The sequence below is a fragment of the Cajanus cajan genome, chromosome 6 (assembly GCF_000230855.2).
Source record: "Cajanus cajan strain Asha chromosome 6, NIPB_CcT2T_4, whole genome shotgun sequence".
In the NCBI taxonomy this organism is placed as follows: Eukaryota; Viridiplantae; Streptophyta; class Magnoliopsida; order Fabales; family Fabaceae; genus Cajanus; species Cajanus cajan.
In genome coordinates this window covers 10,441,927-10,467,491 of record NC_138522.1, presented here as the reverse complement: position 1 = coordinate 10,467,491, position 25,565 = coordinate 10,441,927, and the positions used below count along the sequence as shown (strand labels likewise).

Sequence of the window (25,565 nt, the reverse complement as noted above, 5' to 3'; positions counted from 1 at the left end):
AAAGAAATCCAATATTAAATTAAAAGATAATAAAAAATATAACTAAAATCATAATAAATTTTCTAATATTAAATTTAGTATATATTAAAATTAATTCAATATTTATATTTAAGAAATTGTTACACATTTTAAATATATATTTTAAAGTTTTTATTTATTAAATTAATTGAAAATAAATTATATTTTATCACTTTTTAATAAAGTAAGTGAATGATAATAAATTAACTAAAATTTTTAAATATATTTTAATTAAAAATATTTTTTTTATCAATACAATGACTAAAAGTATTATAATAAATAATGAAATTAAATAAACTAAATCTTATAATGGTTATTTTTTAATAATACTAAATTAAATATTCTAATTATTTTATAATAAATTAAAATAAAAAGATAATAAAATATTTTAACTGGTATTTCAAATAAAACACATTAAAATATTATAATCAAAAGAAATCCAGTATTAAATCAAAAGATTATAAAAATCATAATTAAAATTATAATAAATATTTTGATATTAAATATTTGTATAAAGATATTGCTACATATTTTAGATTTTATTTATTATATTTTATAATCAAAAGATATCTAATATTAAATCAAAAAGATTATAATAATTATAACTCAAATCCAAATAAATATTTTGTTATTAGATTTATTATATATTAAAATTAATTAAATATTTTTATCAAAGAAACTAATACAAATTTTAGATTTTATTTACTATGTTTTATAATCAAAAGAAATCCAATATTAAATTATAAGATAATAAAAATTATAAGCTTCTGTATTATATACATATTACTTTCCCAAAAATACTAAGAAATCAAGTTGGTATAACGGTATGGCTGCTGGCTCATAACCCCCACAACCAGGGATCGAATCCTAGCTTTGTAATTTTAGTTGAAAAATGTGGGAAAGTCACATTGGTTCAAAATTTAATAAAAAAAATTTAGCTACCGAAATTTAATCGGTCGCTAAAAAATTCAAAAGTTCAGTATTAGCGATCGAATTAAATATTCTTTGATAATTATTTTTAAAATGACTGAAAAATTCTAGTCGCTAAATCGGTCGCTAAACAGCGACTGATAAATTTCGGTCGCTAAATCGGTCGCTATTTTAATCGGTCGCTAATTCGGTCGCTAAATAGCGACCGATAAAATTCGGTCGCTAATTTCGGTCGCTATTTTGTATTTTTCTTGTAGTGACCAACCCCATAATACTTTGATGATGCCACCTCAGCAAGATGAGGGTTTCCTCTCTCCAGAGACTATTCACGTAGAAACTCCCATGCAACCCATGCATGTGGATGAGTACAATTCTAACGCCCCGGCCACGAGACAAATAACTAGAATTCGAAACCCCAAGGCGGGGAAAAATCCTCAACCTGCACCAGGCCATGGCAGCCATTCTAATGGAGGGCAAACGAAATTAAAAATAGGGCAGAGTAAGCTAGAAAAGAATCGTCTAGCTGAGGAAAACCATAGGACTAAAATATTAACGTTGAATCCCAGACCAGCAGTCACAAACTCAAACACCGCTAGACCCTTTTTCAAAGCCATGGATCAACAAGAAAATTCCAGAAAAGTTCTTGAGGGTCTACGGAACATAGAGACTATGTCAAACTCTAATCGTTTCATGGAAAATACCTTATCCCAGGTGGTTTTACCAGATGCCGAAACTCAGGCCTTTGCGAATGCAATGAGATTGCATCTCGACCCTTCGTATAGCAACATGAATAATACTCCTAGCGCCCCTGGCTTATGTGCGAAGGATTGTGACGAGCCGAAAGGGATTTCAAATCCAAACAACCCCAACATGTCCTCATGAATTGTTTAAGCTGGAATTGTAGGGGAGCTGGAAGTCGTGGTTTCTCAACTTTAATGAACGACATCATTAGAGAATACAATATTGGGCTACTTGTCCTTATGGAAACGCATATTAGTGGTGATAATGCACTAAAGGTAGTACGTAGAATTAATCTTGATAAATGTTGTATGATACAAGCACAGAGACATGCAGGGGGATTATGGTGCTTGTGGGATTCAAGGAGATGGCATGTTGAAGTTTTAAAGCAATCCAATCATTTTATTCATCTCCAGATCCAAGCTGAGCATTCAACTTGGTTTTGCACTATGGTCTACGCAAGCCCTCACCCTCAGGGTCGGGTGCATCTTTGGAGAGACTTATGTGGCATTGTAGACCAAACAGAAGGCCCTTGGATGGTTATGAGGGATTTTAATGCTATTCTTTATTCTCATGAAAGAGTAGGGGGAGTTGGTACTTCTTGCATACGAGGAGATAATGCATTTCGCGACTGGGTCAACCATTGCAATCTGGTAGACTTGGGATTTATTGGTGCTCCTTTCACATGGCGTCGAGGTAGACTATTTGAATGACTTGATAGAGCTTTGGCGTCCTATGATTGGCGCCTTTTATTCCCTGAGGCAACTCTCTCTCATCTAAATCCGTTGAAATCAGATCATTCCCCCATTTTGTTGAAACTGCATCCCGATAGGTCTGAACGTCCCACTAGAAGACCCTTTCGCTTTGAAGCTGCCTGGCTTACCCATGATGGATTTTCTGATATCATGCGATGAGAATGGAATGTCCACCAAGCTTGGAATTAACGAGTTAATCATATGAAGCATTCCTTAATAGAGTGGAATAAAACTATGTTCAGGAATATTTTCTATCTTAAGAGGAGACTACTTAGACGACTGCAAGGGATCACTCGTGAGCTTCTACGTGGCCCCAACAATTTTTTGGAAAAGCTACAAGTTGAGTTATGGGCAGAATTGGATCTTGTCCTTAAACGGGAGGAAATTCTTTGGTTTCAGAAATCACGCTGCAAGTGGTTAAAGCTGGGGGATAAAAACACGCGCTATTTTCATGGAGCAACAATAGTACGAAGGAGGAAAAACAGGATTTTGAAGCTCAAGAATGATAATGATGAGTGGGTTACAGAATAGGAAGAGCTGGAAAGTTTAGTTACGAGCTATTACAGAAATTTATTCACTGATACAGGAGAAGTTGAACCCTTCTGCCTATCAAGTGCATTCCCTCAACTAAGGCATGACGAGATAAGTTTTATTGGTGCTCCTATTAGAGACGATGAGATACTCACTGCAGTCAAACGCATGGGAGGCCTTAAAGCTCCTGGCCCAGATGGATTACAGGCAATATTTTATCAGAATCAGTGGAACACTGTGGGCACTGCTGTTTTCCAACTTATTCATGAAATCGAAAAAGATCCTAAGAAGGTGGAAGATATCAACGAAACCTTAATTGTTGTAATTCCTAAAGAAGATGTAGTAACTCACTTAAAACAAACGCGACCTATAGGTCTTTGTAATGTTTCCTACAAGATTTTGACCAAAGTCCTTGCTCAAAGATTAGGACAAGTGATCAGAAAATTAGTTCACCCTAACCAGTGCAGCTTTATTCCTCACCGGCATAGCAAAGATAACATAATCATCTTCCAAGAAGTTATTCACCCCATGAGATACAAGTTGGGAAACAAAGGGTGGATGGCTATTAAAATTGATCTTGAGAAAGCGTATGACAGACTAAAGTGGAATTTCATAAAAGACACACTGCAGGATATAGGTCTTCCCCAAACCTTTGTGAACCTTATATGGGCCTCCATATCATCTCCTAGATTGCGCATGGTTTGGAATGGAGAAGCTCTTGAGGAGTTTACTCCTTCTCGTGGAATTCGCCAAGGTGACCCAATTTCTCCGTACCTCTTCGTTTTATGTATGGAACGTTTATTCCAACTTATCTGAGCAGCAGTTAATTCAAATCAATGGAAACCAATTAAATTATCTAGAGATGGACCGCCTTTATCACATCTGGCCTTTGCTGACGACCTAGTCTTATTTGCGGAAGCATCCATAAACCAAGTCGAGATCATAAAAACGTGTTTGGACCTCTTTTGTGCCAGTTCTGGTCAAAAGGTGAGTCTGGAAAAAACCAGAATCTATTTTTCAAAAAATGTGAATCACTCTATTCGGGAAGAGATCAGCTCGGCTTTTGGCTACCAGCGCACAGAAAACCTTGGGAAATACTTAGGTATACCTGCCCATCATTCAAGAGTATGCCACCGTGACTACCAAGGCTTGATAGAGCGTGTAAGTAGAAAATTAAGTGGTTGGAAAACCTCTGCTCTCTCATTTGCAAGACGACTCACGTTGTGTAAATCGGTGCTTTCAGCCATTCCTTCGTATACCATGCAATCTGTCTACCTTCCACGGAGGACGTGTGATGAGATAGATCGTATATGTCGAGACTTTCTATGGGGAGGAAGTAGAAATAACAGAAGATTCCATGCAATTGGCTGGAATAAGGTTTGCATGGCTAAGGAATATGGCGGGTTGGGATTGCGGTCTATACGTAATGTTAACACATCCTTCATGATGAAAAACTGCTGGAGCTTGATAACAGAACCTCACAAACTCTGGGTTCAAGTGGTAAGATCTAAATATAAGTGCCCCCAAGGAGCCATACCCCAAGTGGGAAAGAAAAACAAAATGTCGAATTTGTGGCAGGGGATATGTGCTACTTGGAACTTTGTAACACCTCATATCTGCTGGCGAGTGAAGAATGGTCAATCCACTAGATTTTGGTATGATGCGTGGCTACCGTCTCACACCTCGATTATTCAAAAAGCCTTAACCTTTGTACCACCTGCAGAACTCATGAGAACTGTTAGGAGCTACAGAACGTCCCAAGGGGCTTGGAACATCGAGCACCTTCAAGCCTTTCTTCCAGTTACGACTTTAGAAACAATTAGGGACCAACACATTGGGAACGAGGATGAACCTGACGAAATAATATGGGGCCCTACATTTGATGGTGAGTTTAAAATTAAGTCGGCCTATGAAGTAACCTCTACGTGTCTCGGGAACGTTAGACCCCCGATTTTCAGAGTTGTGTGGAAATGGACTGGCCTGGAGAGGATTCACACTTTTCTTTGGCGGGTGGTGCACGACAGCCTTTTAACTAACCTAGCCCGATTTGAACGGAACTTAGGACCAGACCCTACATGCCCTATTTGTTTACAGGGGATAGAAGATAGTATCCATGTGTTGCGAGATTGTCCTTTTGCAAGAGAAGTTTGGAACAAAATTCCTGGAGGAAGCACAGCAGGCAACTCAACAATCAGAAGTATTCAGAATTGGATTATGGTTAACTTGTCAAAGAGACGTCTAGGAGCTGTAGATTGGTTGACCACGTTCGCGGTAACCCTCGATTCTATTTGGCATCGTCGAAACAAATTCATCTTCCATAATTCTTCTATCTCAGCTGACTAAGTGGCTTCGGAGATAAGAGCTAAAGTTTCATCGATTACTTCGGGCTCACCATGTTTAGTCACAGGGATTGATCACGCAGCCGACCACTCTGATGGAGTCTGGAGGTGCCCCCCAGCAGGGTACATTAAGCTTAATGGGGATGGAGTGGTAGCCAATAACGACCATGGCTACTGCAGAGGAGTTGTTCGGGATTCAGAGGGCAAATTCATTATTGCCTTTGCAAGAGCTCTAGGACAATGCTCGGTTATCCAGTCTGAATTATGGGCTATACTTCAAGGGATTCGTATGATTCAAGCTCATAACTTAGGCTGGCAAGTGCTAGTTGAAACAGACTCCGTGGAGGCAGTTAGATTGATAGAAGAAGGTTGTGATAGAGACCATCCTTGCCACGAGCTCGTCCATGACATTAAAGACCTAGCTATACGCTTCACTACCTTTTCCTGTTCCCACATTGTTAGAGAAGCTAATGTAGTGGCGGATAAATTAGCAAGAAACAGAACCTGGCTAGGAGAGGAGTCTATTATTTATAATTCTCCTCTTGATTTCTTACATCCCTTGCTAGCTGTTGATAAGCTAGGTGTTTTCTGATTCCTTTTTTGTGTTGGGCTTTTAAGCCACCCCTCTTACCAAAAAAAAAATTATTTATGAAACTGTTATATATAAGAATTGTGCATAATTAAAGAAAATATGTCAAAAAAAATTTTAAAAAAAATTATAAAATTAAAAATAATTTTTTCATTAAAGGACTGAAAAAATTATGAAATTCATTTAATTAAATAAAAAATTGTCAATTTTGAGCATAAGAAATTAAGACATTCATTAAAAATATTTAAAATTAACAAACTTGTGAAATTAAAAAAAAGTTGTTTATTGAAAAATGTCTTTCTAATTTCATAATTTTTTAATTTTAAAATTTAAATTTTTAGTTAAAAAATTAAAATTTTCTTATTTTATGTTAATAAAATAATATATTTTAATTTCTTTATTTTTATGTTTAAAAACCAACTTATAAATTAATCTAATTTAGATTTAAAAGTGATAAGAATAATTTACAAGTTTTTTATTATTTTTTTTAACTTTAATTGCTCCTAAATCAAGGAAAAGAAGTAAGAAAATAAGAAACCTTGAAACCCTCGTACAATGATTCCTATCTAACAAATTTTGAGAAACAATCTCACACTCTAATGAATCAATTTTTATATGTACTATAGTACTTGGCTCAACCATGACTTTGACAGGAATACACTTGTTGATAAGAACACACAAGAAGTGTAGTGAAAATGAGTGCACCTAAACATACTTATTTAAAAATGAAAAATCATTGAACAAAGTGAAGTGAGGTATAAGTGGATAAATAATAACAATGATGATTAGTAACAATAATTGACTTGTACAACCTTCTCTTATTTCACACAAAAGTTTTGCAAGTGTTTTCATCTTTTTGAAGATGAAACTCATGAAGTGTATATACTTTTCAATTTTAGTTTTTCTTATTATGCTTTAAGCATTAAGCCAAAGAACCATTAGTAATCATCCTTCCATTAGTAACAAATCAATGAAAGTATTAAGATATAAATCCAATATGTTTAAATTATGTCTTATTTTTATTGTAAAAACAAACAAAATTGTAAAATTGGATAACCAAAAAAACTACTACTGGAGATTATTTTTTAATAAAGTGGACACCAAAACCTTTGTATTTCTTTTATATTTATTTAATTTATAAATAAGTTTAAATTGATTTTTTTAAAAACGAGTAAACATGATTTAGATTAAAAAAAATGACTAAACGTAATAATTTATTGTAGATTTTTTTTTGGGAAAAACTCAAAAGAAATCAAATTTCCAAATAAATGACTAAACGTAATAATTTATTGTAGATTTTTTTTTGGAAAAAACTCAAAAGAAATCAAATTTCCAAATAAAATATTAAAAATAACATAAATTTAGTTATTTGAATTTTTGTAATTAAAAAACCCATAAAAATTATATAAATTTCAAAATTCAAAATTAGGCTAATTTTAAAATTGAATTTATAATAAAATATGATTATATATTTAAATTTTTAAAAATGAATTTAAAAATTATTGAAACGACAATTTATATTTATGTTATTTTATATAAAAGAAATGAATTTGACAAATAGAGGTATCTTAAATTTAGATTTTTAATAAGTTGAATAAATTTAAATTCAGTATAAAAAATAATATAAAAAATCATTGTAAAAACTAAAATTAAATAACTTAGTTAAAAAATGACTATAGGTAATAAGTTAATGTAAAATTTGTTTAAAAAAATATTGTTAAAAAATTCTGAGAACAAATAATAAAACAAAATCCTTTGTCTATTAGAGTCCCAAACCCGTCCGTGAAGGATGAAAAAATTAGGGTGCCTGCTGGAAATCATTTTCGCTCTTTCTCCCGAAAAAATTAGGACTTCGCTGCACCAGATCCCACATCCGACGCCCCTCCTAAGGTTAAGGTTTCCACAATTCCCATTCCCAAATGTCTCTCTATTCTCTTCCTCACTCAACGTCTTTCTATTCCATTCTCTTCCTCACTCAACGTCTTGTTGATTATGTTATATTACTTCTGTGATTGTGATTGTTTTGTTTTGTTTTTGTTACAGTCTCCGGACGTATTGAAGAGTGAAAAGTATCGTCAATTGTTCCGTCTTCTACCGGAGGAAGTGAGTCATGTTCCACCTTTAAGATAGATATTTTGGTGTCAACTTTATGGTTTGTTAGTTGGTTTACCGATTATCATGGTATGATGGAATAGTTGGCATTTCTCTAAGACTATTGAAATTAGCATGTTCTAGTTCCATATTTCTCTATGATAGTGTTTTCTGGAAGTCTAGAAGAATGCCCTTTGGTCTGACCCTCACTATAAATTTTGGAAGGGTAAAGTGGTGTGTATCATCTAAAGCCCTCCCACCCTTCAATATTTCTTCCTATAATGCATTTTTGGGTAGATTAGTTTTGGTTTTCATTACCAATTTATCCTCATTAAATTATAAATTTTCTCTGTCAATTTTCCAGTGACTGTAACCCTTTTCTGGTGTTTGTGACCTTCTCTTCTCTTGCTGGCTTCATTCTGTTTGTTTCCAGCCACATTCTAGTGTTTATTTTCTTTTTATTGTTAATTATGAATATTTAGTAGCTTTCTTTTTAATTATTTAGCAATTATATGTATATAGTATAAATAAATTATTGTATACTCTTACTCTGTTTATAAAATATCACAATAATGGTCATTCCACTATGCACTATTACACCACATTATTTTTAGGGTCGGCTGCCATGTGCCACTTTCCAAGATTGATAACTGTGCTGTTGATTTAATCATTCTAATTTATTGGTCACCTTTTGTTTTCTCCCAGTTTCATCATCTTATTCTGTTAGAGGTACCACCATTGTGCCACCACCTTCTACTTCTCAGCCAACACGTTCTATTGGAGAACCCCCTCATTGTACTACACAACCTACAAATGGTTCCACCTCCCACACACCTACAACTCCCCAAAGTAACCAAGCTACACCTACCCCTCATGTTACTTCCACTTCCCAACCTCATTTAGTTCCTCAAACTAACCAGTCTATACCTACCCCTCATGTTTCTTTAACACAATCCCCAAATATGACTGAAACACCACAGACAAATCCCTCCATTGATGCTACTGGTTGTCCAATTGTTGGATCATCATCCTCTATTGATCCATCTTTAGAAATTGGAAGTGTAGACTCTGATGGACGTATTTGGATTCGTCCAGGTCCACAAAACACGTAAGTATTAATAATTCTTTTCTTTTAGATCAATATAAACATGTTTCGTGTTATAAGTTATTTTAGTTTTTCTATTTTATTTTTATAGATTTGACCCACCAATTCACCCTACCCGTGAAATTTCAAGAATAATCAAAGGGAAGTTTGAAGGGTCATGGGAATCATATGGAGAGGTTAAAAGCACTAATGAAGGTGTGGAAAACATGTGGTTTGAAGAGTTTCAGGTATAAAGAACTATAAATATTATAATAACCATTTTATATTTTTCATTGCATGAAATTGCACATTGTTTAAATAAAATTTTATAAATTTTTGATGTAGAGAAAGTTCAAGTGGCTGTCTGATCATGATGCACAAATAAGAAGAGAATTTGACCATAAAGCATCTGAAGGGCTTTTAAATGCTATGTATAGGGTGCGACGAGGCATTGATCTAGGGAGTTGGATTCCAAAGCAAAAACGTGTAGAACTTGAACAGAAATGGAATGATGAGAATTGGAAACAAAAGTCAATGACTAATACTAATAATAGAAATTCTTCTAATGGTTCATTGCATACCGGAGGATCCATTCCTACTTTTGAGCATTTTAAGAGATTGGTAAGTAATATTTACTTATTCTTTTAAGGAGCAAAATTTAAAATTAAACTAGATTACTTTTTGTTCCTTCAGAAAATATCTACAAATATGACTCCAACATGTTGGGACCTATTCTAAAAGACCCATAAGTTAGCGAACGGGAATAGATGGGTGTCTTCCAAGGCAGAAAGGATAGCGGTAAGTTATAATTTTATATATATTGAATTATGAAGAAGTTGATTGATTCTATTAGAGAGATAACAAAGATTATGTTTGCAAGACTTGACATATAATGGTTATATTAGAGAGAAAATAATGGTTATGTTTCAACAATGGTTATGATACTGTGAAAGTTGTCATGTTCTGTCCTGCACTGTCGACTTAACATATTAAGATAGGTTACAGTCAATGGTCTCAAAATTGCAAGCCATACCATTTTATAGTATGTAATTTTTTATATGATTTGAAGTTTTTAGTGAATTATGTGAACATAGAATCATTTCACCTTATTGGTTGTACTCAATTTTAGTTTCATGCAATGTGAAGTGTCACCATCTCTACATCTTAGTTTACTAATTGCTAAATTCAATGAGATTCATGTGTATGTGGTGTTGTATCTAGGTTTACAAGTTACTAATTTCATTGGAATTCATACTTATCTAGTGATGTTGCTTATAAGTTACATCTTAGATTTTTTACTAAGTATTTTTGTGTGTTCTTCTTGCATGACTCTCTGCATCATTCATGACATTCATGAGATCTTCTATTGTCATTAATGTTTATATACTTTTGTTTCTTACTTTTCTTTTTATAGAATGAGTATGAAAGACGGTTATCTGAAAGAGTCACAACAATTATCGGGAGATCATGCTGCCTCTAGTATGCAATCTGAAAATAGTATTTTCTATGATGTTGTTGGTGGTGTGAATAATAAAGAAAGAATATTTGGTTTAGGTTCAGAGGCTGGGAAGTATAAACCTTCTTCTTCTACATTCTTAGATGGTATCTCAAATCCTAAGTATGAACAAATGAAAAATCTTGTTTCAAATTTGTCTGAATAAAACAAAACATTGAAAGAACAATTGCAAAGCCATGCAGATTTGATTTGTGCTTCACAGGAAGAGTCTCGGTTGGTTCGTGAGCAACTGAAGCAATTTATGGAGATGTTTTCTCAATCTTCTCGTCCTCCCCAACCTCCTCCTACACATGATGCTAACACTATACAATCTGATGATAATGAGTTAGATGATGATCATGATATAAATGTTTAGGGATGCATTATCTTTTACTATTATTAATATTTACTATGCTTTAAACTTATACTTTGTTATGTTTAAGTTTTACTATAGTACTTATCATACATTAGGGATCAACTAAAGTCCTAAACTTTGTTATATTTGGTGTTATTTGTATCTATGGTATGCTTGACTTTCTTATATTCGTGTTTACATGCTTTTATAGAATTGAGAAATTTTTCTTAATTATTTATTTTGTTAATTTTTTAAATAAATAGACAATAAATTCAACTGTTTGGATTAATTAATAAATTATTTGTTATATTCATAATTAAAAAAATTATATCACAATTACAGGAGAAAAACATATTCTTCACAAATTTACGAAAAAAGTTCTTTATAAGATCAATAATTCGCAATTTGTGACGGATTTCATTCATCGCAATTTGTGACGGATTTCATTCATCACAATTTGTGACAGATTTTATTCATCACAGTTTGTGATGGATTTTCTTCATCGCAAATTGTGACGGATTTTATTCATCACAATTTGTGACGGATTTTATTCATCACAAATTGTGACGGATTTTATTCATCATCACAATTTGTGACGGACACACATCCCTCTCCACTTGTGTAATAAGATATATATCCCTCACAAATTTGCGACGGATTTAATCTCTCACAAATTGCGACGGAGTTAGAGGTTGTCACAAATTGCGACGAATTTTTATTAATTTATGAACATTTATTATTAGAAATTAGTGACGAAAAATATATTATTTGTGATGCCTTAATTCCGTCACTAATTGTGACGGACTGAAATTATCCGTTACTAAATATTTTGTGACGCTAATTTTTGTGACGCTAATTTTTGTGACAAAATCAGTTCCGTCACAAATTCCGTCACTAATTTATTTTGTGACAAATTTTATAAAATTTAGTGACAGATTTGTTCCCTCTCTAATTTTAATTTTTCTAGTAGTGTACTTATGGAACATCGCATCATAGCTGTCATTAATGGAAGAGTTGAATCATCGACCTCGCTTCTTTGATGAAGTGTCCTACTCATCGTTATTGTGACAATCATAGTAGGTGCCAACGGTCTTGAGCCAATCAACACAAATATTTTTTACCTTAAATGAGGCGACATTGGTATATATAGTGCTAGTAGAGTGATGGATATTTGGTGGCGTATGAACTCCTACATAATGAGAGAGTAGCCGAGCATGAGGTCAAACTCATTCATGGTGAGGTAGCGACCTCGTAGAAGTAGTGGTCATTGAAAACAAACTCGTCATCATTGTTGAGATCATGGATTGTGAGAATGTACTTCATAAAAAAATTTGGGATTTGGATTGGAAAGTTTAAGGTTTGTAGAGTCAAGTTAGATTAAAGAGAGGAAGTACGATCACTAGGGTAAGGTTTTGGATGTAGTGAAGTAAAGTAAAGTGCATTTTGAAAATTGATCTAAAAAATATCAAATATAATATATATTTTTATTTTTTTTTGTTTGTCATGTAGAATTTTTTTAACAATATTTGATAGTAAAAATTAAGTTTAAAACTTTATAAAAATGTTAGGAAAAAAACAACAACAAAAAATTACACGGATCAAAAGTGAAAAAATAGTAAATTATAAGAATGAAAATTATATTTAAATTATTTGAGAAGAATAATAAAATTAATAAGATTTAATATAAGTAAATAACTTTTTAACATGTGTAAAAAAAATTCTTATAATAAAAAACGGAAAGAATAATTATAAACTATAATGTATTATTAAATAATTTTTATAAAAGTTGACATTATAAAAACAAAAAAGTTAAAGTACAATATTATCGTAAAATTGTCATAAAGATAATGATTAAAGAGTACTTTATGCACTTTCAAATGACTAAGTTTATAAATTCTCTATACTCTTTAAATGATTTAAGATCATTAATAATTAAGAAATAAATAAATTTAAATAATATAATAAAAAAATTATTAGTAGCAAATTAAAAAATATTTTTTTTATTACAAGATGATTATATCATTTTATTAATCAAAATAGGATTGATATAAGCAAGTACATGACTAAAAGTATGTAGATTAGCAAGAAATTTAAACGTTTTTACTAGAGTATGTGAGAATTGATTGATTTGTCTATGAACAAATCTCATTGAATAGTTTTGAATCAAACTAAATTTTATTTTACATTAAGTCAAAATATTTATATAGGTGTTAGAGTGCATGCTTAAAAACCTTCTTACAGTCAAGTTCAAAAATGATATTGTGGAGACGCATAACAATGACCCAAATAATTGTTATCAATAGGGATGATGCCTCAACTTCATGAACAAAAAAGTTACATGTATAATAAGATGTCATTACAAAAAAAATTCATTTTTTCATTTCAAATACAAATTATCATGTCATAAGTGCTCAAATCTGCAAAAATAAAGTTATATGTGTTGCACTCCGGAAATAGGTTTAATCTAATGTTAGCAACTAGCAACAAAATTCAAATTTTGGCACAAAATATTTGTAATAGGCGACTCTCTAATGGCTCTCAAATTTTGGATGTAATCATTGGCAGTATTGAGTGACATACCTATTGACTTTTCTAAATCCTCCAAAACCTTCTAATTGTGAGGATACTTATAAGTAATAAATTAGATTTTTCTTTGGCTCTAATTATAACCAACAATAATTAATTTTTAAAGTTACTCAACCTTAAAAATCTTTTATACTTTTCATTTGTTACTAACTTTATTTCTTATGCGTTTACTTATAACAAACATTAAATATAATAATCACTTAAATATGTTAAGAATAAAACTTAAATCTATAGTAAAGTTAGTTAAAAATAATCATATTAATTATGTTTCTTAATTTTCATAATTTGTCTTATATTATTTATAATTAGAACAAAAGTTGGTAGGAAACAAAAACTTTTAATAAGCTAATTATCATACATATAACTTATAACATTATAAACATATTTTTATAATACTAAATACTCATAAAATTTTATTTTATAAAAAATTAGGTAGATGGGAGGGAGTATGACCCCTATAGACCCTTCTAAGTTTGGCCCGTGGGAGAGAACAACTACAAAAGAGAGTTGAGTCAACTCAATCACTCATTATGAGACTTCGATTCCTTTCTTTTTTTGAAGTTGCAAATTGCTTGTAGAACTATATATTTTAAAAATTAGTTTTAGCAAGAGTTATAATTTTAACATTTTTATAAACTAGCATTTTAATACATGAAATATTATAGATAAATTTTTATTTTATATAAAAAATCAAAATAAATAAATACTTTTAGACCAATTCTATTTTAATTTATGGTAACTAATTTATATTGTGATATAAAATTATTTTTAACATATGGTAATCTTGTTTAAAATATATAATTTAATTTTACAATGAAGAAGCCAAGATTTTATTTTATTTTGGAAAAAAGGGTGTCAAAAGAATATGACAAAAACTAACCCAAAAAAAACGTGGCTATATACATACACACCAGTTATACATGTTATAATATTTAACCTGTACATAATACAATTATAATACGTATGAGTATGAAATTATGACAAGGTGTCAGATGCCTGAGTTCCACGTGCAACTTTAATGAAGACATCTTCCAATGTTGTATCAGCTAAACCCCACGCTGAAACCGTGAAGCTTCTCTTTGCAGTTTCAACAGCTTGGAATACATTTGCTATTTTAACCTCATCCTTTGGTAGCTCGAACTTTTGGGTTCCAGAGATATGGTAGATCTTGTTAGCATTTGGGGAGAGCTGTTGCACCAAATTCTCTACATCTTTTTCATGGTTCATGGATGTTGTCATCGTGAAGACATAAGTTCCTCCATACCTGGCTTTCAACTGTGATAAACCAACAGCAAGTATAAAATAGATGTCACTTTCCAGAAAAAAGAGTAAATGTTGAAAATGCATACTAAATCACCAGTAAGGATTTTAATGTTTCATTCTATGAATATCAATCACAAATAAGGAAGAATGAAAGTAAAAAACCTGAAAGATATTCAGCAAAAAAAGAAGAAAAAAAAAAGAAGCCAAAACTGTATTTTGCTATCTATGGATTTAAGCCCATTAGTCGTATGGACCAAACTTGGGATGGGCTCGCTATCTATGGGCTTAAGCCCATCAACTGCAAATGATATCTTTTTTGTTACATAAGAGAGACCAAAGAGAGATAGGAGAAAGAAAAAAGATAAAAGTTTGAGAGAAAAAAAAAAGGAAAGAGATACAGAGAGGGGAGAGAAAGGAGAGAGAAAATAGAGTATGGAAGATGCAAAAGAGTGAGAGGCAAAAGGAAATATAAGAGATAGGAGTGAAGATAAAGAGATAAAAGATATATAGGTTAAATAAGAAAGAAAAAATATAAAAAATTTTAAATTCTTTCTTTTTTCTTAGAGAATTTAAAATTCTATTATTTTAAAAAATTTCACAAATATTTGAATTTTAATTTTTTTTTTGCATATTTTCTATCTAAATAAAATATTTCACCCCAAGAAATTTGAGATTCTTAAAAAAAATTGAATTATTCTATTTAAATTATTTATCCAAACACACTTTTAATATAAAATGTAAATGTGGTTGTTTGTTGAATTTTTTTTTTAAGAGTTAATTACCTATACACTGTCCGTGTAAAATTTTTTTACATTAGCAACCAATCATATCTTTTAATAGTGACATGTTAGTTGCTTATTTAATGAAATAATAATAAAATAAGTAACTTTAAAATATATGATTGGTTGCCAGTGTAAAAAAACTTTACACTGGTAATGTAGGGATGATTAACTCTTTTTTTAAATAGATTACAAGTGAAACATTCATATTTCATCCTAAAGAGCAAATATTGTTATTTTAAATAAAAGTTAGTGAACCACTAGAATCTGACTAATAATAAAAAATTGAAATAGTATATATAAGATCTTAAATTTGAACATTATTATTATTATTATTATTATTATTATTATTATTAAAAATAAAGAGTATATGTGGAGAAAAATAATTAATGAGATTTCAAATTTGCAAAATATTATGGTGTGTTTGGATGAGAAATTTTATAAATTCAAGGAATTTTAAATTCTTGATATTTGAATTACTTTAATTTAAATTTCTATCATTTTTAAAATATTTTGTTTGGATAAGTCAATTCAAATTTTTCAAATTCATTTATATGTTGAGATTTTTAAATTAAATTTTATAAAAATAAATATTAGCTAATTTTTAAATATTTAATAATTTTCAAAATTAATATTAGATAATATTTAATAATTTTAAAAATATTTTTAAATATTCAACAATTAAAAACATGAAGAGATAAGAGATAAGATAAAATATATAAGTGAAATAAGAAGAAAAAAAATATAAGAAATTTCAAATTCTTACTCTTTTGGGAGAATTTAAAATTCTACTATTTTAAAGAATTTCACAAATGCTTGAATTTCAAATTCCTTATAAATTTCTCATCCAAACAAGGTATTTCACCTCAAAGAATTTAAAATTCTTCAAATAAATGAATTACTCCATTTAAATTTTCCATTCAAACACACTATTAATAATTTTGGAACAAAATCAAAAGGCTAAAACATCAATAGTTTTGAAATGGAGGGAGCATCAATTAACCCATCAATTGCAAATGATTTTTTGATAAAGCATATCAATTAAGCAATGTTACCTCTTTTGGATTTCCTATGCACTGCAAGCTACCATCTGCAAATATTCCTAATCGATCGCATAGGACTTCTGCCTCTTCCATGGAATGTGCTGAAAGTGTATGGAAACAAAGATTTATTAATCTATATCTTCTAGAGAGAGAACACAACCATGCTAGTATAAAACCAAAACATAAATAAGTTGATATATCTAAATCATATTCATTAGACAAATTAAAGCAAAAGCTCAATTTGTGCTTCTAAAAGCATACAGTGGGAGAGTACTTACTGGTAAGAATGATTGCACGATCCTGTTTTGCACGCTTAACAACATTCCATAAGTTCTTTCTCGATGCAGGGTCTAATCCAGTACTTGGCTCATCCATATAAACAACCTTACCAAAAAAAAAAAAGAGAAAAAGAAAATAGTGTTTTCGGTGTAAGAAAACATATCACAATCTTTCAGAAAAGAAATGAAAGTAGTTTTGTGAAACAAATTGAATGAAAAGAAAACTACCCTAGGATCTCCAATCAAAGAAATTGCTACACTAAGCCTCCTCTTCATTCCTCCACTGTATTTTCCAGCTTGTTTATCAGCAACACCTCCATAAAAAAGGTTTACACTTTTCAACGATTCTTCCACTGCCTGCAGCATTAGATTGGAAGTTAAATTTTGCCCAAGTCTTGTCTTGTCATGTCAGCCAAATATATGCCGAAGAAGGTGATTCATCTATATCTACACATGCCATCTAAAGATCTATACCCTCTTAACAGAAAAATATACCATAAATAATTAAGCGGGGAAAGAGCATAAATTAGTCTGATAACATGGACAGGATGTTTAATTTCTTTTATTGTTGATAAACTCAATCCTCTTTATGGTGTTTCACTCACTTGTATCATCTTAACATAATACATAAGAATTGTCAAAGTTTTAACTGCCCAATGCTTTTGTCACTGAAGAGTAAAATTCCATACACAAATAGCAAATCAGTATAAGACAGGCTAGTAATCTATTTTATTTTAGCTAAATTACACTTTTAATTCCTAACTTTTTTATTATACAATTTAGTCTAAATTTATAAAATTTACAATTTTAGTCCAACACTTAAATGTTCTTTTATTAACAATTAAAATTATAACATTAATTATCATTCGATATTAAAAATAAATGACATGATAATTAATATTTAATAATATTTAGATTAAATTATATTTTTAATTCTTATTTTTATTTTCGTAAAAATGATATAAAAAAAAAAAGATAAGGTTGAAAACTTTAAGATTGAATATTTTAGTACGATAAAAATGCAATTTAACCTTTTATTTTTTTTTTCCCACTATAAAGCAAGATTTTTCAAGTCAAAAAACATTCTCTCCAGTCGTAATCTCAAATAGACTTACTTGTGTTAAGGCTGAACCTTTGAGATTTTTAAGTCTTCCATAAAAGAGTAGGTGCTCTCTTCCGGTAAGGGATTCCCACAGCAAGCTAAAATATTGAAAGAAATTATGTTTAAAATTTTATCGATCGTTATAAATTTAATATAATATCACATTGAAAAAAACATATAAATTGGAGGAAATTCCATCTTACTCATGCTGTGGGCATACACCCATGCTGGTATATATTCCATCCATGTGAGTTCTTATGTCAAGACCTTGAACAAATGCTGTACCAGAGGTTGGCTTCGTGAGACCAATCATCTGTAAGCATATATAAGCTGGTTAATTGAGGAGAGAACCAGCTAAAGAAAACAATGGATTCATGGCATAGTAAAAGAATTTCCTTTGATAGCAAAGTAAACCACCAATCGGAGGTTCATACTTCATTGTGTAAATTCATACATCTCTAATCTTTAAGCATTAACAAATTGGCAAATTTCATTGATAAAGAAAAGATACTCTTTTAAAAGAATTTTTAGAATCACTCTTTCCTCTTGAGAAACGAATAGATTTTTCAGATCCTACTTAGATTTTTGTAAGGGGAAAGGAAGGGATGGAGGAAGAAAAGCAAGGAATTTTTCAAAAATGTTTCATTGCCGATGAAAATCAACTTTAACTGACCATATTGATAAAAGAAGTCTTTCCAGCACCATTGGGTCCAAGCATACCAAAGCATTCCCCTTGAGGTAAAGCAAGGGACAACCCTCTCACTGCAATTTTCTCGGGGTTACCATCCCTCCCCGGATAGACCTTTCTCAGGTTGTCACATACAATTGCTTGATTAAGAGCTGGTTCAAGTAGTAGTTGCTCCACCTTCTCCCTCTGATGACAGAAGGGTGAAAGAAGTTAACACATCATGCATGTAACTAAGGCATGCATGTAAGTAGCAGATATACGCTACAGGTACAAACTTATAAAAGTCTAACTATAGTTTACCTTCATCATACAATATTTTTCCCTAGAAACAATAGTGTTTAAAATTAAAAGATTGTGACTGTAGAAAGTTATTTGTTTCTCAAATGGAATCCATCTAACTGGAATTCCACCTAGTTGTCCCGAGTTATTCATGTGTTATCTATTACACCACTACTACTACTACTGAGAGGGCATCATTACATCAATTTCTGAAACCAGTCAGTGAGATCCACCAATCAATAGAAATTAGGTTTCTTAACGCCTAAAACCAGTCGCAAAAACATAATAATGAGTACATGAATTTGATGCAAATAAATTTCACCTCTTGATTGACATCAGGTTTCTCAATCTGAATAAAAACCTTAGATCCCTGCCTTTGGATACTAGGCTTCCGAAAAGATGAATGAGGCTTTTTCTGAAATCCTTTCAAGAAAAAAAGAGGACTTTTCCTACTTCCTGATGACAAAACTTGATCGATATAATAAGCAAAGAAAAGCACCAGTAGCCACTCCACGAACATGATAATTAAGATTTCTTTCATGCCATTTGTGCCATCACTCAGATCACCCCAGCGCATACCATCAGTCCCCAAAGCATCCCCACTAAAGGCATATTGCGAAAACTCATATAACCCACGATATAAAGCAAACCCAGGATACAACTCCATAACAATGATCCACCCTCCTGAAGAAATTGTACAGGCAGTTAACAGGCCAGAACAAAAGTTAGAGAGTGCCAACATGTTGGCACGTAACATACAAAGATGACTGCCATGAGACCTACTTGGATATAAATTCTGATCACAATGATCAATTGATCATGTTAGTCTATTCTTTTCAGTTAATAAAGAATGAAATAATTGCTGAATTTGATACCATATATCAGATTAACATTTAATCATTAAACCTTAAATGCCAACTCATTCATCTTTATGTATCAATTCAAAGAAACATAACACTCCTCATCATGTGCAAAACAAACTTATTACTCCCAGTCCTTTCTGTTGATATTATTAATGCTACCAGTATGAATGATTGGAGCTAAGAGAACAACAGATAAATTTACCAGGAACTTCATCTACTGGCTAAATATAGAAGAAGTGAAGATCTATTTTTGTAAATGAAAATAGGCTACAACTGTTCTTTAACCTAAAACTGAACAGAAGCAGGTTTCTAGCCACTAGAAAAATAATACTTACCATGATTAGGGGATAACAAAGATAAGTGGGAAGGCAACCTTCACCTTAAAAGTTGATTTTGTAGAGTTGAGTTAGGTCCAAACGTACATTTTAAAATGGTTTCAAAGCTATCCTAGATTAATTTAAAAAGGACCACTCACCATTTATACACATACCAAGTCCAACAGTGTTAGGTGTGAAATGTATTAGAAAAAATCCAAGTCTCGTTTATCCTAGATTAAAAAAGGATCACCCACCATTTATCTACGTATAAAGTTCAATAGTATTAGGTGTGAGTGAGTGTATTGGAAAAAATCTACATCAACTAGAGATAAGGTCAAAACAAAGTATATAAGTGGAGATCAATCCTTATTTTGCAAACCGGTTTTGTAAGGTTAAATTAGGTTTAAACTCACATTTCTAAGAGGGGACAATAACATGTTGGCTAAAGAGGACAAGACACTAAATGTTGGTTTATGTTGCATCATATTCAAACTTTTTCCTTTTTATGTTTCTCAAAGAAATTAATAAAAAATTACACAAGAAATTTGTAAGTATGATAATTTCCAATTTAGTTACAGTCAAGAATAAGTTAAGTAACAACGATTGAAATTTTTTCAAAAGTTCATTGAGAACAAAAACAATTATTCAAATGAAAAATTTTGCATCATCAACAATATCATGCATGCAGAAAACTATTTGATTGTGAATTGTGATATGATACAATAATTGCCAACCCAAAAGATGGTTCCTTTAAAATAACCACGTCAAAATATATATGGAAAACCAAATGAATGACCCAAGATGGATGTCATTTTTTTACTTACTCGGAAATGATGTGTCTTGAACAAAAAATTGGAAAAGATAGCCACCTAATAGCCCACTTCCAAACACACCTATGTATGCAATTACTGCAATTACACATGAAATAAAAAATAAAAAGTCAGTAATCAATGATGATAAAGGAAAATGCTCATAAAACAACATGGTAAGCAATAATCGAACCTGTAGCGGTTTTAACATTTGAAAACAGGGAAGCCAATAAAAATGCCAGTGAAATTTGTAAATTTATATAGATGAAATAAAAGACGAATTGGATGCTGTAGTCATTCATTCTGAAGAAATTTAACCCTGGAAAAGGGGGAAAAAAAAAGTTGTATCAAAGAGAAATGGAAAATGTCGAAGAAAGAGAACAGGTTACAGTAGTTGCATTCTTACCTATGACTGAGCCAAATATCACAAAACACAGCATGTAGAGAATGGATATTGCAAGAAAATAACCATATGAAATCATCCAATATGGCCCATCACCAAGACCATGCATTTTCATCATGATTCTTAATTTTTGTTGCTTCTCATAAACTAGCGATGTCAAGGCAATCTACATCAATAAATACAAATGTTTTAAAAAAACATATTAGAAAATAAACTATTCTGTGACTTTTTTGACACAGAAGATATTGGATAAAATTTTTGCCTTTGACTGTGAATCATGCATTGTTCTGAGTGACAGACCTCATCCAGAAAGAGGCTTTACATGGTTATTGTGTATATACAAAGATGATATGGGAGGAGTATGAATGAGAGGCCTAATTCAAAATTAGAATTTAGCCAGTAGAAACCTAATCTGCAACCCATGTCAGTTCTTCCCTCTCATTTACGCTAAATTCTATTGTTAATTTGTTACAAACAACTTAGTTCATTGTGAATATATTTCTTCATATATTTATGTATTTACCGGGAAAAGTTGCAGGACAACCCATGTAAAGAAGAGAGCACCCAGAAGAGAAGCCAAATCAAACTTAATTGGGGTCTCAGGTTTAGGCATTTCCTTTACAAACTCAAACAACATTTTGGTACCAGGTCCCAACAGAAACTGAAGGTAGGCATTCGATACCTGCAAGAGTATCAATAATAGATGTCAGTCCCTATCATAAATTCATAATCTAACAGATGCACAAAAATAGAGACAAATTTTATAAAATTGAAAAGTGTGAAATATACAAAGGAAAATTTACAATCATATTAGTTTTGAAATCTAAAATAACGCAATTGAATGCTACAAAATGGTATGATGATAATTCCCTTCTTACATTTAAATGATGAATATGAAAACTAATGATCAAGCTTCTTTTCAGAAATGATATGCATGCTTCAAATCTCTTCCATCTCAAAGACTCTCAAGTTTGAGTTTAGATTTTTAAGTAAACATTTCAATAAAATAAAATTTTAAAGTGAATTTTGCAAGTAGCATGTAGTTATTTCATATACTTAGACTGAGTTTTTTGTTACATAATGTCATATCAATTATACATAATAGCATAGAAGATTCACAGTTAAAACAAAGTTTTGATGTGTACCAAATTTACGGAACGAGGAACACGCGTCAATGATATTTGATTAAAGCCTGTATCATTTTTGTAGGTTGAGTTGTACCATATGCTGACATTAAATATACTCCCATTTGAATTTAAAAAATCATAACCTGTCAAAAGATTACGAAAATAAGTATTGCCTTCCACACGATGTAAATCAAGATATAATTATATACCTACCTGCAGCTATCTCATTGATCTGTCGCTCTGGGTTACTTCTACGATAACCTTTATATAGCTCATTGTTCACCTCAGAAGAACTATTATGCCACAAACGTAAACCCTGAGCACATGTTACCTCTACATCCAGAGGAAAACAAAAACTTCAATATGTAACAAATTTTAGGCAACCATATGCATACCTTGACATAACCTACCCAGAGAACAACATGACAGTATATAAAAACAAGACAAGTATACTACATGCAAACATATTCAAAATAACTTGAAGGAGCATTTCCTGGGCACAAGATTAATGTCATTGTGGAAGTGTTTCAAAAGCATCACAAAGGTCGCAATTATGACAAACTTCATAAAAAATTGTATACTTTCTTTTGATAGTTCCCTAGTTTGGCAATTTTGCAATGAAACTGTTATCATTGAAGGAATAACATGGCAAACAATTTAATTGAGAAAGTACAATAAATGCTAAACCTCCTCACTAAAAAATTATATCATTTATGGCCAGTCAACCTGTCATCATCAAATATGCAGCAATCCTGCACAGCAACACACAATTACACCAACTTTACCTAGGTGTAACTAAAACTAAGACCAATTCTAAGTAACTGCTACTATTTCTTGTTTTTCTGATATTCTGCCATAAATTTTACTTATTTTTAATTTACTAATTGCTTGTTTGACCCCAAAAAATGATTTTAAATCATATGGAAGATTAAAAAACACATGTCCAAAGCATGCAAGTTTATCTGACTATTTCAATCAAGCATCACAATTTTAATTAGTAGGCAGGAATTGCATAATGAATAGTCAACTTTCATATAAAATAGTTGTATAAAGCACAGCTATTCCTATTGATTTACTTTCCAGTTATCACATCATGTCATTAAGAAACACTACATTGCCAATACAAGGATGTTCCATCATACCTTGCTGCCTGCTAGTGGCTGATATTGGAACAGAAATGGAGAATGTAGAGTTCTGCGGGCACTGACTTTGTAGATAATAAATAGGAAGATCCGAAAAGAAAGCAGATTCCAGAAAATTGGTGTACTCTGGCGCTGATTCTGATCCCTATATTTTGATAGACAAAATTAAATTAAATTAAACCCTAAAATAAATAGTAATAAAAAAATACATGTACACTATCATTCAATTATAAATCATTAAGTACAGTAAATTTGTTGATTTTTAAATTAATAATTATATTAAAATACATACCAAAGATGATTTCCGATTGGTAGACAGTACAAAAACTTTTACATTGATGATACATGTCCATTAAATTCACTTAACAAAAGACACTTTCCACTTACTATAGAAAATGGTAATATGATAAATACTAACTAACCATGACATTTGTTGCCAAACTAGCCACAATATCAGACCTGTTTAAACTGAAGTCACTTGGGATCATATTCCCAGATATAACTGTAAAAGAGGAAACACACACAAGGAGTTAGTTAAGTAAGAAAAAAGAAAAGAAACAAATTAATCTAAGGAATAACAAATTTTTCTCTTACTTTCTCCAAAAGACTGGTTAGTGCCAGTGAAGAGCATAGTGACAGGGCAAGAGCCATTCCTCCTGCACGAGGGGTTTGGAAAATCAGTAAAGGGGAAAAGATCCGTTCTCACAGCACGGTACTGTGGAGCCGGCAATTGCAGCAAAGGAGGCCATTCTATAGGGCTGGCAATAGGACACGTGCCAACTTGGTCCAAATCCGAATACTCAACCGCACACACCTTCTCGAGACACGTGTCCCCTTGTTTCCTGGTACAAATGCAGCCACACTTGTTCTTAGCCTTGTCGAATTGGTTGTTCAACACGCTTTGGAGAAGAACCAGCAACAGACACAAAAGGAAGGGGAACATGATGAGACGAATGTTTGTTTTGACATTTCGTTTCTGCAAAGTAAAACATAGTTACATGATTAAAAAGCATACCGAGTTAGCATAGATATAGTTTGTTATTCTCATATGAATGAGGTGGCAATATAGCTACTTATTTCCTAAAGTTAGTTAAATTGACTTCTCTCATTGTATATAAATACTCTAGCTATGTATTTCTTAAGATCAATCAATACTTCAGATATTACACAATTTCTCTTCTCTGCTGTTTCTCTCTAACATGGTATCATGAGCTATTTCTCTCTAACAATGATAAAGCATGATAATTGAGAACTAGATAGAAACATCAAACATCAGAGACAGTGAATTTGTACGAAACTAAACTCTACAATACTATGTTCATCATATTGAACGTAAAATCTGCTACAGAGAGAGGTGATAGAGTTACCTGAAAGGTTAAATTCTTCCTAAGGAGAGCGTTTGCTTGAGTCCAGAAACTCGCGGGTTCATTTTCCATGCCTCTTGTGTATTACTTGTGATTTTCCCGTTTTGATTTTCTGAGCCTGACACACACTTGAAGTGATGGAGTTTATATAGTGCTTTGTTGTGTGACCAAAACACCCCTGAAACTTCCCATTATTTTCGAGAATGGTAACTTTGTGAGTTTCCACTTTCAAGTGTGAATGCGATCTTGTGTAGAGCTTAACAAGGGTGCTGAATTTTTTGTGTTCCGAATATGCCCTTGGTTAAATGACTGCAATGCCCTCATGTGGGGTTGATGTTGACGGAGGATGCATGCAACTTCCATGGCCTTTCAGTTTTCACTTTTCGCTGACTAGACTTTTCCGTTATGCCGCTGATTGGATTTTACTTGCCGCGTTTTTTCCTTGGGCACGTAAACAGACTTAATCACATCAAAATGTGTTGACCAAATATAAAATTTGTCTAGCGTATACACCATACACAACGTAAACACACTGGTTCCACCGGTCGTAAGATTAAAATAACATGCATAGAATTTTAAGTTTGGAATTTAGTATAA

The 25,565-nt window shown here is 31.7% G+C and overlaps 3 protein-coding genes across 5 annotated transcripts; 2 read left to right on the top strand and 1 right to left on the bottom strand.

Moving 5' to 3' along the window:
• Window positions 1-1,826: 1,826 nt before the first annotated feature.
• On the top strand, window positions 1,827-2,972 carry LOC145958549 (uncharacterized). Its single transcript, XM_083076053.1, has 3 exons — window positions 1,827-2,382; window positions 2,519-2,633; window positions 2,684-2,972. The coding sequence occupies exons 1-3, from the start codon at window positions 1,827-1,829 to the stop codon at window positions 2,970-2,972; spliced, it is 960 nt and encodes a 319-aa protein (XP_082932179.1).
• A 4,674-nt stretch (window positions 2,973-7,646) lies between these two features.
• LOC109790894 (uncharacterized) lies at window positions 7,647-11,111 on the top strand. 2 transcript variants are annotated; one of them, XM_083076706.1, is made up of 7 exons: window positions 7,647-7,790; window positions 7,944-8,003; window positions 8,697-9,099; window positions 9,188-9,323; window positions 9,421-9,696; window positions 9,769-9,873; window positions 10,490-11,111. In XM_083076706.1, exons 3-6 carry the CDS (start codon window positions 8,954-8,956, stop codon window positions 9,811-9,813), a joined length of 603 nt encoding a protein of 200 aa, XP_082932832.1. In that variant the 5' UTR covers window positions 7,647-7,790; window positions 7,944-8,003; window positions 8,697-8,953; the 3' UTR covers window positions 9,814-9,873; window positions 10,490-11,111. The 2 variants fall into 2 exon arrangements, with proteins under 2 accessions (XP_082932832.1, XP_082932833.1); XM_083076707.1 differs by having other exon boundaries at window positions 7,675-7,796.
• A 3,276-nt stretch (window positions 11,112-14,387) lies between these two features.
• LOC109790896 (ABC transporter A family member 8) lies at window positions 14,388-25,152 on the bottom strand. 2 transcript variants are annotated; one of them, XM_020350142.3, is made up of 18 exons: window positions 24,972-25,144; window positions 24,199-24,580; window positions 24,027-24,106; window positions 23,605-23,749; window positions 22,676-22,795; window positions 22,481-22,605; window positions 21,859-22,017; window positions 21,339-21,501; window positions 21,126-21,251; window positions 20,948-21,031; window positions 19,266-19,627; window positions 18,650-18,850; window positions 18,180-18,289; window positions 17,990-18,074; window positions 17,103-17,231; window positions 16,875-16,980; window positions 16,609-16,697; window positions 14,388-14,786 (listed from the first exon to the last, which is right to left on the bottom strand). In XM_020350142.3, the coding sequence occupies exons 1-18, from the start codon at window positions 25,038-25,040 to the stop codon at window positions 14,487-14,489; spliced, it is 2,835 nt and encodes a 944-aa protein (XP_020205731.1). In that variant the 5' UTR covers window positions 25,041-25,144; the 3' UTR covers window positions 14,388-14,486. The 2 variants fall into 2 exon arrangements, with proteins under 2 accessions (XP_020205731.1, XP_082932831.1); XM_083076705.1 differs by lacking the exon at window positions 18,650-18,850 and having other exon boundaries at window positions 24,972-25,152.
• Window positions 25,153-25,565: the final 413 nt, after the last annotated feature.